This window comes from Ambystoma mexicanum, chromosome 9 (assembly GCF_040938575.1).
Source record: "Ambystoma mexicanum isolate Mex_15411 chromosome 9, UKY_AmexF1_1, whole genome shotgun sequence".
NCBI classification, from domain to species: domain Eukaryota; kingdom Metazoa; phylum Chordata; class Amphibia; order Caudata; family Ambystomatidae; genus Ambystoma; species Ambystoma mexicanum.
Window position 1 is genome coordinate 914,271,439 of NC_090931.1, and position 17,762 is coordinate 914,289,200.

The 17,762-nt window shown below is 42.4% G+C and overlaps 1 protein-coding gene across 1 annotated transcript in view; it reads right to left on the reverse strand.

Annotated features, from left to right (window-relative positions):
- ITGA4 (integrin subunit alpha 4) overlaps positions 1–17,762 on the reverse strand; it is a 911,072-nt gene that overhangs the window by 48,401 nt on the left and 844,909 nt on the right. The window contains exons 26-27 of the mRNA XM_069616079.1: positions 11,680–11,769; positions 3,599–3,718 (exon numbers count right to left, since the gene is read on the reverse strand). Coding sequence (XP_069472180.1) covers positions 3,599–3,718; positions 11,680–11,769 — 210 coding nt within the window. The remainder of the gene's footprint in view (positions 1–3,598; positions 3,719–11,679; positions 11,770–17,762) is intronic.

Genomic DNA, 17,762 nt, shown 5'->3' on the forward strand with positions numbered 1-17,762 from the left:
TGACAAAGGAGCTTTGTTTTGATTAAGTAACACATTTTTAAATGCCAAGAGTGTCCTTTCAGGACAAGTAGCATGGCATTGATGGCAGGCTTCTTGGGATAGCATAAAGCCTTCAAATTTGCTCAGTTTGGCTGTTGTGGCAGAGAGTGCATCTTTAAGTTCATTAAGGGCAAGGAGGGTAAACTCATGCCCCATGTCGAGCAAATTGATGATGCGAGTCAGAACAGGAAAGTTCTATAGGTCCAGGGGTGGACTGGCCTATAGGGAACTGTGGAGATTTCCCGGTAGGCCTCTGCACCCTGGGCCTCTTTTATGTGGTATTTCCAAATGTTCCCATAGGAAATGGGTTGGGCTTGCTGAAAATGTGTACCATCATGCCACTTTGAACATTATTTCCAGGGCCTATTTTGGTTCCCAGTTAACCACTGTGTAGGTCTTGCGCTGTTAAGTTAGTCAGAGAGTCTTCGTGCGTGGAGTAGGGCGTAGCAGGCTGGGTGGGTGGAGGATGAAAAGAGGCATCCTTAGGAGAGCCCGTGTGAAAAGGGCCTTGTGACAAGACAGGTTGAAATAAATCCAAATTGGGTACAGAATTAGCAGTGGAGGGGGAACTCGCCGTCGTGGGGACCGACAGTGGACAGTTAAATAAAGAGATGTAGAAGAAGGCACGCCAGAATATGAGGGATTGTCACTCCTGTGAAAGTGTACTTGTTCACATTGTTCATGAGATTTAGACACTGGTGTTGAAGGGCCAAGAGAAAGGCGTACACGTTTGTCAAGTTCTGCCATAACGACGTGGGTGAGCAAGGAAGTATCAGAGATGGGAGCAGAGAACCCCTCTTCTTGATTGCCCATAAATGACATATCCAATTTCAACGGATCTATTTTATGTAAAATAATACTGGGATCAGGTTAATTCACATCTTTGAGTGAGAAGGTATTTGCAGTTGGGGATATCACCAACTCACTAGCAGAGACTAAGGGGGCAAAAGTAGCTACAGGAGCTAAAGTTTGTGGCCCCTCGCGGTATCAGGGGTTTGAACGGACATAGAGAGTAGAGAGCGCATGCTTAACGTGGGTACAAGTGGTGCCTTGTCAGAAGCAAAAGATGAGGGGCAATTTGAAGGTTTTAAAGGCAGTTCGCAAAGCCGCTTGCCACTTTTAAGGCTTTTATCCATTTCGTAGAAACGCAAAGAAGAGGCTCCAAGAAAATTAATGGCATTATACAACACTTGACAGGGTATGTGTTGCGCCCTAGGGGGGAGTATGAGATGCAAAATGCAGGTGGTTTAGCAAACAATTGGGACGCGTCACACCAAAACCCTACGTCCTAACAAATAGCCAATGTTTATAAAGCACTAGCAGGTGCGTATTCGCCAGGTAGGTAACCGCAAATATGAGGCGTGGAGAAAGCAGCACCAATAAGATGGCCAACGAGCTAAAGATAAATACAGAGAGACAGGAAAAAATAATATCAGCCACGTATTAACATGAAATTTCTTGCATGAGATAATTCCGCGTATATACATTATTGTTGAAATAAACGAGGTCCAATAGAGTGCGCTCATCTAATGTTGGATTATAAGCAGCAACTAAATGAGGATCAAAACAAGTACCCAAAGATCGAACAAAGTAAATGATACAACACACGTTGAAAGTGAATCGCATGCAAATGGTAACAGAGTAATATTACAATGTAGCCGTAATTGCATTTGATATTCAAGAGGAATGGCTTCAGCAGAACGGCTTATAGATAGAAAAATAATGCCAAAAACTAGGCACACAGGTAGCACAAGATACAAAAAGGAGTAAATCAAAATAACAGGCCAATAGCGTTATGGGTGTAATGTAAACGATGAACCAAATTAAAGATTGTGCACCCACACCTCCACGCCTAACAGCCCAACAGCACACTTCCCACACTTCGAATGCAGTATTTCTTTCATCTATATTTGTGTCAACTATTACAATTCGAATTGACTATATTTTTGCGATCTAAGGTCTTATTCCTTATTTGTACCTAATAGACATTTTGAAGAAACAAAATGTACTTGTTTAAACAATTATAGGCGCACAGTTTCCCAAAAGTATGTTCCTCCTTCAATAAGTTACATATCGGGCAGACGCAACAACATTTTGGGCCCTTAACTTTTTATTTTTTTATTTTAATGAGTTTTATTGTTCCAGATACTGATAATGATACATATGCAAGCAAGTTACAGACTTTGAGTGGAACAGGCAACAATAAAAGATGAACACAATTAACAATCTTAACAAGCAAGAACTTGATCTATACCCAAAACATTTATTAATCAAATTAACTAATTATTTGAACAAGAATAGAAGTTGGAGGTAGTACCAGTTGAACATGGATTATTATAACAAGTTTGCAAAAAGAACTAAATGGAAAAAAGAATAGAAATTTGGGGAGACATACTGGGAGACAAACAGGAGACCAACAAGAAACAGATGGGAGCAGGGTGAGGGGGGGAAGGGCCTTAACTTTTGACGATAATAACTTTGTTGTTGCAGCGCCACATGACAACAGACGTCTGTAATATTTTGTCTGTCCATTTTCTGTGTATTTTCACTATGTGTGTATATTCTGTCATTTCATCGTGGCTAGAATGTTGGTGTTGGAAATGACAACTTGTTTGAATTCTTTAATTCTCCTTTACTATGCATACCTGAAATATAACAAATGCCCCCCAGTTTTCCAAACTTTCTGTTCACTTAAATGACTGCCCCGTTTATCAACCAAACACTAGTTTACAGTAAGATATTTGTGCAATTCAAACATGCTGAAAATTCAGCTGCCAATTTAGGGGAATTAGTTTCACAATAGTCCTTATGAAAACCCACAGAAACACAATCCCCAGATTATTTTGTGATTCTCAAAAGTTAATTCCTTTTGAATGGCTTAGTCAGTATTCAACTTTGCTGATGTGTGCAGTAGTTTACAGAGTGATCTGTGTGGATATATAAACGAGTGGAAAATTGACACAGTCAATATACATAAAATGCCATGGGGTGAGCTGTTTTTTTGTTTCATTGCCCTGCTCTCCAGTTTCACTGACTCCTGCCCCCTTTAACTCAGTGTACCATTTAGACCTTGGAGATCGCAATGTGTGGGGAGTTGAACATCCAATGCATGCCTTTCTGAGCAAAACTACAAATCAGGTACACCCAGGTACAGATAACAGGTATCTGCAGGAGGGGCTGTGTAAGCTATAATGCTGTGATGTTTTTCAAATTTAATCTCTGCCAAAGGAAGTGGAGACATTCCACGAAAGTTCAGAAATATGCAAGATAAATGACTTTGTTAGCCTAATTAAGGTATTGACTCGTTTTCTCCTGGATCAACCATATTTGTTTATATATATATATATATATATATATATATATATATATACACACACATAGTATTGCCAACTCACCAGGTAAGTTATAAATGTTCCATTCACAGGAAAGGCACACGTATAAACAGTAAGATGCTCCTGAAGCGCACGGTTTGCAAATACCACATAGGCTGCAGTGCTTTGCATTATACAACTCAAAATCCATCATACACACAGGGATTTGTAAAAGGAAAGATACGTACCTTCAATAGAAAGTATGTCAGGAGCATCAACAAAGTAATTCCTAGCAGTATGCTTATCAGAATAATCATCATCGTTACACGGGCTTTACGCTTTTGGTTGTGCAGACCCTCAAGCAAGACCTGAAAAAGAAGGAAAACATGAAGTCCGTTGCCTAGTAAAGGGAAAGTGGACTCATAGGTAATGCCCAAAAATTTCAAATACCAAAATAACAAAGCTGAAAATGCTGAGTTTCTTTGTCAAATTTTTCGACCTTTTTGCACCTTGTTTGAAAATAAATAGATAAGGAGTAGGGTAAGGGAATCGATTAGGATATGGTAAATGTTGGGGGGCAGGGGGCTGTATGGGGGTCTCCACCTGCATTTTTGTTTTAAAAAAGAGTGCAAAAAAGTCACAAAATTTGAATTAATAAACAGCCTTTTCAGCTTCAGTATTTTGGATTCGAAATGTTCACTTAGATCCAACTCATACTATGGTGACTTCAGTAATATCGTACCCTTAATTATCAACTTTTAGTTCCTGAATGATAATATATTTATTTTATTGAATCTTCGTTCTGTGAGAGTTAGCATGAAGCCAATACAACCTTGCACAATCAAGAAGAGTATGAAAATCAAACAGTAAATAAATGATTACAACAATTCCTACTCGCGGACTGACAGACGCAGATGAAACAAGAAACACAGATAAGTGTTGAAATTCCATGCCTGCCAATTTTGGAAGACTTACAATTATTTTTATCAGTCTATATACTTCATGTTTTAAACGCTGGGATTAAATCAATTCCATGACAAAAAAAGGACATAAGTAAATAGCTACGAAATAAGGCACAAGAAGTGGAGAGAAGGACTCAATGAAACATTCAAGGGGAACACAGTGGTCATGAACCAGTGGAGAGTTCTATTTTATACATATTGCAATCTATACAAATCTTTGACTTCTTTTTAGTGATTGACAGTCTTGGTATTGTATCCTTAGTCTGGATTCTCCATTTAATTACAATGAGGCTTTAAGGATCAGTTTTACATTGTACAAAATAACTTCAAGAAACACCTCTAATTTTAGGATATTTTTGTACTGTTGCTGTACTTCGAAATGCTCCAAAATGACTCAAGAGAAGCATTGCAAACATTCCTGATCTACCAAACATGTGACCTGGTAGAATTAGAAGAATGTATCCTGCCGTGACCTAGAGAAAAAGACATTGAGGGCATGAATTCTTCTTGAGAAAATCTGAAGAACCAAAAATCTGTCTCATGCTTGGGGAAATATTAGAAACAGCAGGGATGGCAGCCAAGAATAGTGGCCAGAAAGGAAGACACGTGACACATATAAAGCAATGTGGACTAGCATTTTGATATAGAGTTAATGTAAATGTTTATTCATGGATACTTCTTTGTAAACGATAAAAGGCTTAGGAAACTAATGTGATGTTTTTGAAGGGAGTTCGGTTTCAGCTCTTGGCAGAAGAGCAATACACATACCAATAAGAGATATGGTTTTTGCCCCCTTTAATTTTCATTAATCATGAAGCGGGGAGTATTGGCAAGACAGTGGAGACAGAGCAACTGCTAAAATAGCTTTTGTTACATTGCTTTTTCCTTATTTAGTTTAAATTATTTTATTTTGAGGCGTTGGATTAACCGAGCCAGGAATTTGACCGGGCACCTATTTTCACATGGCACGCACTTGCATTGTTTTTAAAGCTATTACTTTCTATTACTTATTTTAGTTTCTTTTTGGTTCCTTGTAGCCTATTTCATCGGCAGGTGGGTGCATGGCTTCCTGCGACACTCCAGGGGCACGTACCTGCTGTCGTTACTCATTTGATTTCATTTGTCAATCTGCACTCACCACACAGTCTTTTTTCTCTGTCTATCCGGCGGTTTGGCTTCCTCTGATAGTATGTGTAGCCCAATGCAATCTAAATCCAGGAAGCACAGCAGACGTGCACAACAGAAAAATGCATTGCGTGCCAAAGTCTCACGAATGTCAAACCGTGACACAGAAGGCCATGGAAGAAAAAAACCACCCTCAATTTGTGCCTTCCCACTACGCTATGGCCATCTTCCCTGTCTCGTACGGCTTTGTTGCAGCTTACTCCAGCAAATACCATCTTTCTGGTTGGCTTTCGTGCTAGCCTGAAGGTAAGGGCAGATTCCCCTGCCAAACGGTAGATTACCTAAAGTGTTTTTTATTCAATGCTTGCTCACATGCGGCAGACTGCTACGACCTATTGCATGATTATGAACCTGATATCACGTGGGTTACTGACATTGGTTACAGGACTCTTCGGATACATTTGTGGTTCAAGCTCTTCCTATGAGCTATAATAATCCTTCGCTGTGATCAAATTTCAACTCACCCTGGTGGGGACCTGGCTTTTATTTTTAAGTCCTCACTCTCCAGCATGGGTATGCCTCTGACTCATCGCTTCACATGGAATCTTTTTTAATTTGTGTCTCGATCTCTACATCCAATACATATAATTTTCTTGTAATCAGTCGTCCTCCTATCTCTGACCCCTCCTTTGATTTAGCTTTTTTAGAATTTGCAGCTGATGTAGCGATTTGCTATACTAACGTACTGATAGTGATTTTAATCTTAGAGTGAATTTCTCTTCTGACACACAGGCCACTCGCTTTCTTTGTGGCAGGCCTTTGGATTTTCAACAGTGTGTTTTGGAATCTACACATTCCTTGGTAACACCCTTGATTTAATGATTTCCTCTATTCTGTCAGTAAAAGCACACTCAGTTTTCTGTGTGCCATGGACTGATCATCTAATTGTTCAATTTTCTTTATAGTTAAAGCCCACTATTAGGCTGCCACCTATGCAAGGTTCACTTCAGCGTAAACGACGTTCAGTGGGGACAGCTGTGATCTCAGCACAGATTTCGGAGTACTGCGTGCTCTCACAGCACACGGATTTGCTGAAGCTTTCACAGGCTCTTCTCTACACAGCTAATTCTCTTGCACAGCTGTCCACCTCTAAAGCACATACTCGTCCTTCCAGGCCGTGGTTTAATAAACATCTTAAGGAGCTTTGGTTCTGTCGTAGACAAATTGAACATCCGTGGTGCTCAACATACTGCCCTACCACTAAAATTGCTTTTCAGCAAGCCATTCCTACTTACCATAGAGCTATTTCTGAAGCCAAACTGGACTTCCTTACCAGCAAGGTCCAGTCGGCTCTCAATCAACCCAAAAAGCTATTCATTGTACGATTGCTTTCTGATGGTACGGCTGCAACCAGTGCAGTTCCATCATCGCCGGCACTCTCCAACTCTTTATCTGGGTACTTTTGTGAGAAAAGCTCCATTATTCATCAAACAATTCTTATGTAGGGTCTTATGGCACCTAATTGCATAATGTTGCTTGAGGCTACTGATCCCCCGATCCCCTGCTGATGCACCTGACTGCTCTGCGCACTCATTACCCTCTGAACTGGGGCCCATGCTCCTGAATGTCCAGTTGCCCTTGCACTGCCTCCGGGCTCCCCACACTTAAGGGTCTGTCTCTGCAACCCTACAGTCCCTTCTCTCTGCACTTATGAGCCAACCGCTGGCAACACTTGTGAGTTAACTGCACTTCCCCCTTCCCCACCCGCTGGCACTTCACCCCTTTCCTCTTCCCCGCACTTGCGCGATCTGAATGACGAAAGGCCTAGTAAGATTGTTATTTTGTCCTCCCTTGTTTCCCCCTCCTTGTCTTGTAGCGCCTAGAAACACTTGTGTACAGGCGCATTATAAATGCCATATCATATCCTATCCTACTTCCATCTGGTCCAGTTTACCTTCGTTTAAAATCACAGACATGATCACAGCTTCAGACTGCTTGAAGTCAGCTTCTCCTCTGGATCCTATACTCTGTACCATTCTTAAACAGGTTATACTGTACACCGTCACCCAAGCAGTGAATCAATCTTTTGCTTCGGGATACATCCCTCCTTAAAACATTCTCTGGTTATTCCTCTCTTTAAATAAAACCTCCCTGGACCCTGCCTTCTCCACTAACTTCCTCTCCATTTCTTTACTACTGTTCCTGAGGAAACTTTGAGTCCCAAGCTACTCCTTGACTTAGCAGATTTATTGAAAACTCCCACTTCTTTGATCCGTTTCAGTCGGGCTTTTGCCCTGGTCGTGGTACGGAAACAGTTTTTGTATCTATGGTTGATGATCACACCCACCTTTTTTATCAGGGTGGGTTTGGTGCACTGATACTGCGCGACCTGTCCGCCACTGTTGATGCGATCAAGCATTCCATCCTTTTTGGTTGCTTGGCGCAGGCAGGCGTTACCTGCTCAGTGCTTTCTTGGCTGTGTTTTTTATCAGACCGTGTCCAGTCGCGCTGTGTGGTGTCCTTCAGGGCTCTGCTCTTTCCCCCATTTTGTTTAACATTTCTATCCAACCACTTGCCCTGAAACAAATTTTAGTGTTTGACTGCTGAAGCCATCAAACCAATAAGAGCCGTTAAGAACATTGTGAGAATCTTGTACACCACTAGCTGCAATATCATTGGTTGGTAGAAGCCTGAGACTCTACACACATGGACTGTACCCCTCATCCTACGACTAAATCCAATACTCTGAGACCAAAACCTTCTAAATTCATTCCTAACAAAGTCTACATTCCACCCGCCATTAGATAAGTATCCCTTTGACATGATAATCATATTACTCCCAGTCCAAGACCTCACTCGCACCAGTTCCTCTTTCCATAGATTTGTTTTTTTTATACTTCATAACATTTTTGTAAAGCAACCTAATTAGTTTCAAATGGCTAATTATGGAGGTTACATTTATACACCAACCTTACTTTTGTCACTTCCTAAGCACCTCTTCTGTTTAACTGCACCTTAATATAATTAATGATTTAGCACATTGCTCCAGTGCTATCATGTACTTTCAATTATACCTTTCCCCCAAAGTCTGTTTGCAGAGAGCTTATCATGTTGCCATACGAGGAAAGGGCCTGGTTAGACTCCTGGTCAGACTCCTGGCCTAACTCCTGGTCTAACATGAAAGACTCGAAAGCTGAGAACATTTCCCTTTGAATGCTTTGAATTCACGTTAGTCTATTTGAAATACCCAATACAATGTTAATTTTTTATTTGAATTCGTATTTATTTGAATAACAGGGATGTCAATTTCTATCAGAAATGACTTACGATGACACATTTACTGATGGAAAGAAGGATATCTCAGGTGCAACACGTTTGTCTTGGAAGCAAGACAACGCAGCGCAACACAGGTTTGAATCCCGATCCTGCGCTTAGAAACCACTCACTGGTATTAAGTGCGTTATAAAAGAACACATAATTATAACGGTGAAGGCTTTCCACAGAAGCGTGCTTGCACAACAACACAAACATTAGAACAAATCGTGAGCCAGTTTGAGGGTGTAAACAAAGTGGAACATAGACCAGGAACAAATCAAATTGTGTGTAGGTAGGGAAGGTATGGAAGGTGGGGGAAGGGGGGTCAGAGGGAGCTCCCTCTTTGGCGGGTAATTGAAGTTTAAGTCTATCTGTGAAGAGATACAGTTAGGCTGACTTAGATTGTGATGCACAGCGGGTTCCAATGGAGTCGGTCAAGTAGGAAGAAAGAGCAGAAGTGAGAGGAGACACAGTTTCCATTGGATAGTGAGGATGAGTGCAGAAGGAGAGTGGCGGGAACAAGATGGTGAGTAGACGGAAATACAATCAGAGAGGTTTTAAGAAGCAAGACCATTAAGAAGGAGGGAAACTGAGTAACTGTTTGCAGGGACGTTTGGGTCTCCAGAGGGTCTGATCAATATTATCAGAGATAAACACACTAGGCCTCATAACGAATTTGGTGGTAATGCGAGTGTAAATCTGCCCAATTGCCGCCAAACACATTTACCTTTACTGACACTTGGTCCTGTGGGTTTACCATCTCATATGTACGTAAGAAGATGTAACAGAATAAAGTAACCTAATTCTTCAGCTCAAGACATCTCCCTTTACAATAAGTTGCTAACAATAGTTGATGATCACTTATACATTTAGGGAGAATCTCAAGTGCATGTGTGAGATTTGGGGAATAGGGTCAATGTACTGGTTACTTTGGGGTTGCATTGGGAGTACGCCAAGGCTGTGTTGTGGCTCCTGTGTTGTTTGCTCTCTATATTAATGGCCTACATAAGGCACTGGTCAAGACAATGGCCGACTTTCTTAAGATGGGTGCATTGCACCTCCCTGTTTCGGCATATGCAGCTGACGCAGTCTTGATTGCTCGCACCCCAATCGCTCTGCAACATTTAATAGATGCCTACACTACTTTTATGTCTGAATTAAAATTATCTGTTAACACTAACAAGTCAGCAGTGATGGCATGTTCTAACAGGGGAGGAGGGAGGAGAAAAATGCTGAGCAATGCTGAAATCATCCCGCAGGAAGAAAAATGTGAATACCTGGGCATCACTTTTAGTGAAAATTGATGGGGGACTTTACACATAGAGAAACAGTGCTCTAAAATGAAGCGGGTTTTGGAGGGGGGGGGTGTTTGTCTCGTTTTAAGAACATGTGCCAGGGACATCCAAACAAACTCATTTTGGAAGTTTACAGAGCCCAGACCAATGCTGAAACCAACTATGGTGCGGCTTATTGGGGTAATGAAACAACTTCACCTATAGAAATAATAGAGAATACTTTTCTTAAACAACGTTTGGGTCTCACCAGTTCGGCACCAAATTATGCTGTACATACTGAATAGTGTGGCTATGAAGAGGTACTGTGACTATGAAGAGCAGTGGTGATCTTCCTTATATAGGTGCGGCTCCCCGACTCGCATTTCTCCTCCAATGTCCTTCTAGGTAAATTTGTTTCACTCTCCCGACAAGTGTTATCGGATGACCAACTATATAAGATGGCCTCTTTACTGTGGTATGGGTCTCAGACCCTGTATTGGCGACTTCCCTTGCACTGCTGTACTGGACACATCTTACTTGCTCTCCCAACGCGTCTCCGGCCACCCGCGTAGCTTGCATCGTGATCCAGGAAGGCCCTCGTCTCTCCAAGACGTTTGAAGGCAGCCGTGGGGCTTCTGGGGCTGCCAAGGACTTTCGCTGGACTGCTGTCACCACACAGTCTCCCTTTTCCTTCTTGTCATGTGGGTCCTCTCCTCAGCGCCTCTCCGGCTTCAGGAATGCCAGGAGCCCTTATTCACCAGTTCGCAAAGGTCGTTTCCCTTCTCCCGACCAGCATCAGAGATTCCTGCTCCCATCTTGGTGTCCCAGTCAGCTTCCGCATTTTGGGTTGCCCTTCCTCCGATCTCACGGTTCCTCCAGGGAGGGTTGGACAACATGTGAAGTCCTTCTTCAGTTTTTATAGTATAATTGTTACGCCTTTGCTTACTTTGCCTAGAGCGGTCATCTCGTTTCTGCAGAGTAGTTTGTATCGATCTGCACATCTTCCTCGTCATAGTGGTGAGGTAACTCCCAGGAGTCAACAGTTATTCTTCATCCGAGTATTTTGCAAGAAGGCTCTATTTAGGTAACTCCCACTCTTCCTCGTCTCGGCACTCCCTGAGGGGGTTAGAATGTTTACCCTACCTACACACATTGAAGTATGGGAGAAGATGGGAAGGTGGGAGGGTAGGCAGGTAAATGAGGGTTTGGTGAGGTGGAATAGTACTGTGTTCTCCCCACGTCATCACTAGTCCCATAAGGGGTTTCACTCCCCATGAGATCCACCTGTTGAGTATCACCCCCAGGGGGACTATCCGGTAGTGGCCTCACCTCCCTGGCCTCATGGGAAAGCCCCCCCCCCATGGGAGAAGTGATGTGGATTTGTCACATAGTGCACTATTTTGTATAGTAAGTAATGAATTCAAAACGAAATGATATGGTTGTATTGATATGTTAAGGGCTTGCAATACAATACAATGAGAATAAAAAATACTGGATCATAAACAGCACTACAACAAATGGAACACCGCACTTATATGCATTGCCGAGCAACATGTTAATGTATATGGCATGCACAATTGCAGCATGTTTCGTAGGACCACGTTTTTTGGGAGTTTTCAATAAGTATTAAAATATAATTTTTCAGAATCTTACATTTGTGGGCTCTTTCTGTAGGTGCACAACTCTTGGATTGTTCTCCAACACTGTCGCTCTAGTTTCAAGCTGAAGTGATGAAACCTCGTCCTGTTGAAAGGAAAGAATAAATGGTACAGATTAATTCTTTTAAAAAGACATACATCTAGGTCCACAGAAAGGCTTTCAGAATACGTGTTTCTGTGCAAATGAGATAATCGGTGGCTGTAGAGAGGGGGCATGTCGAGCACCAGTCACTTTAACCTCAAAAACAGGCATGGCCGCCCAGATCAGCTGTTTAAGCTTCAAATGAAATCCTATTTCTCTTACTGTATGCCCCTTCCAACTTGCTAACTTTTTGGAAGCATCTCCATGTTATTTATTTCTATTTCATCTGAGAGTGATTCAAACAAAAAACACTGTACAAAAGGAACGACAGTAAGCAGAGCAATCCTGTTCTTATTGGTACTTCAAGCAATTGAGCATGTCGTCATCAGTTGTCATAACCAACAACATGATCAATCAGGCATTGCAAAAGAAAGTAACATTAATTTGCAACCCTTAAAAGTGCCAGGCTATTATGTAAGTCTATGCAAAAAGGACGATCATACTCGTCCTTGGCACTTAAGTTAAAGAACTTCCCATACAGCAACATCCACCTTGCCCATCTTGATCATTAAATGGAACGTCGGTGGTGGGTGGCCCTCAGGACACAAGAACTATTCTGCTGCAAAGTTCTTTCCTTTCACAGCTAGTAGATGGTATTTCTATTATATGATATTTCACGGGATCCCATCTTCTCCCGAGGAATAAACCAGTCCAACCATTTTGACGTTTTTGCCTCCAGTACATAAACACTCTACGCTTTGTAATCAGTAGCACCAAACACACAAACCTAACATTAACTTCCAATCGATCCTTCAATCAGTTTACATTTTATTTTGGAATCATAGCTCCATAAAAGTCTACCAACAAAATTAAGAACAAAACAGTCGAACATTAAAATAGTGAATAAACAGAACCAATTAAATAACAGTAAATGGATATAAATAACATTGAATAAACTGACTCAAAGAGCTCATCAACAAAGACACACGACACAATGGTCTAGTTAGGCAATTCAACTCTGTTTTTCTGACGTGCATTCAAAGCAGATTATATAAACCTAACCACAAAATATCAGGGAAAACAACACAAAGGCCTACTGTAAAAAGATCCTGACTTACTATATAATGGACAGAAACATAAAAGGTGGATTAATCCATTTGACCAGTGACAGAGGGGAACCTATTTAAGTGGTGGTCCCAGTAATTGCTTTCAACTGCATGTTATGAACGTTTATATTTTATTGGTTAGCCATGTTTTCATCTCGGCTATTTTACCGTTGGCATTTTCGCCATGATGTTTTCACTGTGGCTGTATTCAGTGTGTTTTCTTTTATGGATAGTACTACCCCCCCCCCCAAGCTACTTCTAACCCACCCCCAACAACTCACCCTGCCACCCTCCGCCAACCCCCTACCCAAACGTGCACCACGTTTATTATTATTTTTTTAAACACAGCCAAAACGGCCACAGTGAAAACACCACAACGAAAATGCCAACGTCTAAAAAAGCTGTGAGGAAAACAAGCGATTATATATATATCACTTTGCTTGTACTATGTTAGCCAAGGGTTGAATAGAATATTGATGCAAAAGAATACTACAAGTTCAGATCTTAATAAAGGTAACAAAGTCATTTATTTTGCTTATTTGGGAGCTTTCATAGAATGTCTCCACTTCCTCAGGCAGGGATGGAATGAAGTCTTTGAAAAACAACAACGCATTATAGCTTTATAGCCCCTCCTGGAAATACCCGTTGTCTGTCCCTGATTTGTAGATTTCCTCAGAGAGGCATCTATGAGATGTTAAACTCCCCACACATGGTGATCTTCATGGTCTTAATCGTACACTGGGTGAAGTGGGGCAGGGGTCGGTGGAACTGAAGAGCAGAGAAAGAAAAAAAAGCCCACCCTGTTATAGTGCTCTCAGGAAGGCAGGAGGGGATAGTTTAGTGGCCGCCATTGTATGTGCAGTCCAGTTGAAACTCAGTATGTCAGGCCAGTCCCTTTACAGGATCAGTGGTACCACAATCATCAACATATCAGGCTTGTGCCTCTATAAGTCTGAAAGAGGGGATACACATCCAGTTATGTGTTAGGCCTGTGACTTGTGGAGCCCAGTGTGGTAACTCTGTGTCAAACACTGTATTGGGACTGTGCTACATCACAATCAGGATGAAAGGGTTGTGTTTGATTAGGGACAGGGACCTTGACAAGTCTTTGAGAAGCTTTTAAAAAACAAAGAGGTGATGCCTAGAAGCTTTAGAACAAATCTTAAACTCTGGCATTGCTCTGGGCAACCCTCCATACCATCGTTCTTCGCCTGACAAGCCATTACAGAAAGGAAAAGACCATATGCAAAACAGGTTTGGTCCCACCCCAAAAGGGGCAGTCGAGCCCACATTTTTCAGCTGGGGCATTTTGAGGGCAAATGGAGAGTTTGGGAGAGTTTGGTATCACTACAGTATATCGCAGACCATTAATACAAGGTAGAAAACTTAGAATTGAAAACAACGAATTTGGATGAAAAAAAGATTGGGGGTTAGGGTATTTATCAAAACAGAGAGATGTGGGGGTGGAGGCTGCAGGGGTTTTCCGCCCACATTTAAAATACCTAAAATTAGAGAGCTTGAGGTTGATGTTTGCGTGAAAGTCATTAAATCTTCTGTGGAAGATTAGAAGGGCATGTTCCCCAGCAGTCTAAATCAGGGCTCAAATGAATTAAGTATCAGTACCAAATGTGAAATAGTTTTGGGTCAATCTTGACTCACAACTTTGTCACATTTGGTACTGATACTTATCTCGAAATGATGGGGACGGCCATGGGTACTTGAATAGTGCCGCAGTATGCAAATGTATTCATGGCATAACAGGAGCTTCTAAACTTCCACAGAAGATTAAATGAATTCCACACAAGCATTAACCCCAAACTCTCCTACTCTCCTGAAAAAGTACATTTCCTTGACACCACCATAACAATAAAAGATGGCCAGCTACAGACCACACTTTGTGGAAAACCAACCAACTGTGCCAGTTACTTGAAGAGTGACAGTTTCCGCCCAGTGCACACAAAACATGCTATTATATTCCGACAAGCATTAAGATACAATCAAATAGGCTCAGACACAAGGGAATGGTATACAAACATACAAGCTTTGAGATCAGACTTCATAAACCGTAGATACAACCACAGAATTGTGGACAGCCAGATTCACAGGGGATCACAGATCTCCCAGAGCAACCTCTTAGAGTACATAGCTAAAGAGACACAAAACCAGGTGCCATTGGTAGAGGCATACAATCCAGAGTTAGAAGCCCGGGGAAAGATTGTTAAGGAACTCTAACCCATCCTGCAACAAGATGAACGCCCGATACAGGTTTTCTTGAGATGCCCCTCCTTGCATTCAGACAACTAGCCAATTTGAAGGGAATGATAGAAGCAAACTATACATAAGTAGCACAGATTATGGAACTGTGTCTTGCAGAAACAAAAGATGACTAATCTGTCCACATATCAATATGTCGACACAATCACGATACCTCACATGGATCAGGACTACAACATTATGGGGTGTTTTACATGTGTATCCAGCAATATTGTTTACTTGATTATGTGCACCTTTTCATAACATCAAATAGAAGCTCACAAATGTATAGGTTAAGCAATTATGACAGACATATAAGGTAAACACATCTCACAATGAATAGCAACTGAAGATGTTGATCTTGTTAAAAAATACATTTCTACTTGGATATGATGTGGCATTTATAATGCGCCTGTACACAAGTGTTTCTAGGTGCGACAAGACAAAGAGTGGGAAACAAAGGGAGGACAAAATAATGATCGTAGTAGGCCTTGTGACATTCAGATTGTGCAAGTGCAGAGAAGAGGGAAGGGGAGATGTGCCAGGGGGGAGGGGAAGACGGATGGGGAAAGTGCAGCTAACTCACAAGTGCAGCCAGCGGGTGGCTCATTCGTGCAGAGAAAAGGGACTGTAGGGTTGCAGATACAGGCCCTTTAGTGCTGGGGAGCCCAGAGGTAGTCAGAGGGCAACTGGACATGCAGGAGCCTGTGCCCGAGTTCAGAGGGTGACCAGGTGACCAGTGCATGGAGCAGTCGGGTGCATCAGCAGGGGAGAGGAAGAAAGAAAGCGGAAGCGAAAAGGAAGGTCTTGATTTGCTTCCCGAACCGGAGGTGGTTCTGCTCAGGTTTGAGAGAGGCTGGGAGGCTGTTCCAGAGGGAGGCCCCAGCAGAGGAGAAATATCTGCCCCCAACTCTCTGCTTGGAGAAGCGTTTGACTCTCCGAGAGTTGGAGGTGGATGAGTGGAGAGCTCGAGAAGAAACATTTTTTGGAAGAGAAAGTTGGAAGTAGAGCGGTCCCAAGCCACAGAAAGCCTTGTGGATGATGCAGAGGGTCTTGAAGTGGATCCTTGCAGCCACAGGGAGCCAGTGAAGAGATTTCAGAGCTGGAGAGATACGATCCCTGGGCTTTAGGCCAAGGAGAAGTCTTGCAGTCCTGTTCTGGATACGTTTTAAAGGTCTAAGTGTAGAGGAAGGAAGATTTAGAAAGAGGCTGTTGCAATAGTCCAGCCTAGAGAGGACCAGAGCTCTGGAGACAGTGAGCTTCTGGGAGAAAGTGAGAAAAGAAAGAATACCTCTCAGGAGGTGCAGCTGATAGTTTGACTTCTTAGAGACATCAGAAATGTGAGGAGAGAAGGAGAGGGTGGGGTCGAAGGTGACACCAAAGTTCTTAGCCTCACAGGAAGGAGCGGGAAGAGGGCCCAGAGTGGGCATCCAGAGAGAGAGAGAGAGAGAGGAAAGGAGGGAGTGGGAGGTCCAATGAGGAGGATCTCAGTCTCACTGGCATTAAGGCAGAGATCATTGGTGGCACACCATTCCTGAATTGCGGCCAGACAGTTTGGTATGAGAGAAGAAGCAGGGGTGGCTGAGGGGAGCCTGAAAGAGAGCTGAGTGTCATTTGCATTACATTGAAAATTGGAGCAGAAAGTAGCGAAGCGGTGGGCAAGAGGTGCCAGGTAGTGGCTGAAGAGCCAGGGAGAAAGGTTAGACCCCTGGGGAAAACCACAAGTAGAGAGAGAGCGAGAGATTGAAGAGAGGAAAGACCTCAGTTGGACCTGAGGGGGTCAGTTGGACCTGAGGGGGTCGGTCAGTGAGAAAGGAGGCCAACCAGGCCAGGGCCTGATCAGTAATACCAAGGATGTCATGGAGATGAATGAGCAGGATGGCATGGTTGACTGTGTCAAAAGCAGAGGATAGATTGAGGCGAATGAGGACAGAAGGGAGATTAGAGTCAATATTGTAGAGCAAGTCTTCACGGGTGTTCAGGAGAGCAGTTTTAAGGCAGGGATCATTGGTGACACACCATTTAATATAAGGAAATATAATGATCTACCCTGGTGTCAGTAAAATGTAAGAAGTTGTTGTATTATACTTAGGAGCAGTAGCAGGGTGTTCTGCAGTCAGTTTCCAAAAAACACAAGCTTTCCGCAGCCACTAGCATTTCATGTACCTAGGCAATATTTCTACTTTCTTGCATCAAGAACAATCTCATATTTCTTTTGCAATGATTTCACCAAATTATCCCTAGTGAGTGTTTTCAAGGCACCAACAACTTATGTATGTTTAAGCACCTACAGCTCGATTCAGGGAAAATGTCGAAAGTAAATGTTTGTATGGTCTAATAATTACGTATATCCGAAAATGTCGAATAATTATACCATTCAAACATTTACCGCTTATCCAATCTCAGTAATCCCCTGTGCATTCATTTTTACCCTTAGTAGTGGCATTGGCATTCGTGCATTAATTACCGTCAGGCAGCACCATTATTTGTCTTTTGATCCCCCGTGCATACAATCTCCCCAGTCTCATCCCTAATGTGTTAACTTTTATTCTGTCACATTGTGCTCTCTTTTGTGCAATGATTTTGTTTATGCAGCACATTCTTTTGTCTTTGAACCTCCTGAGCATTCATTCTCGC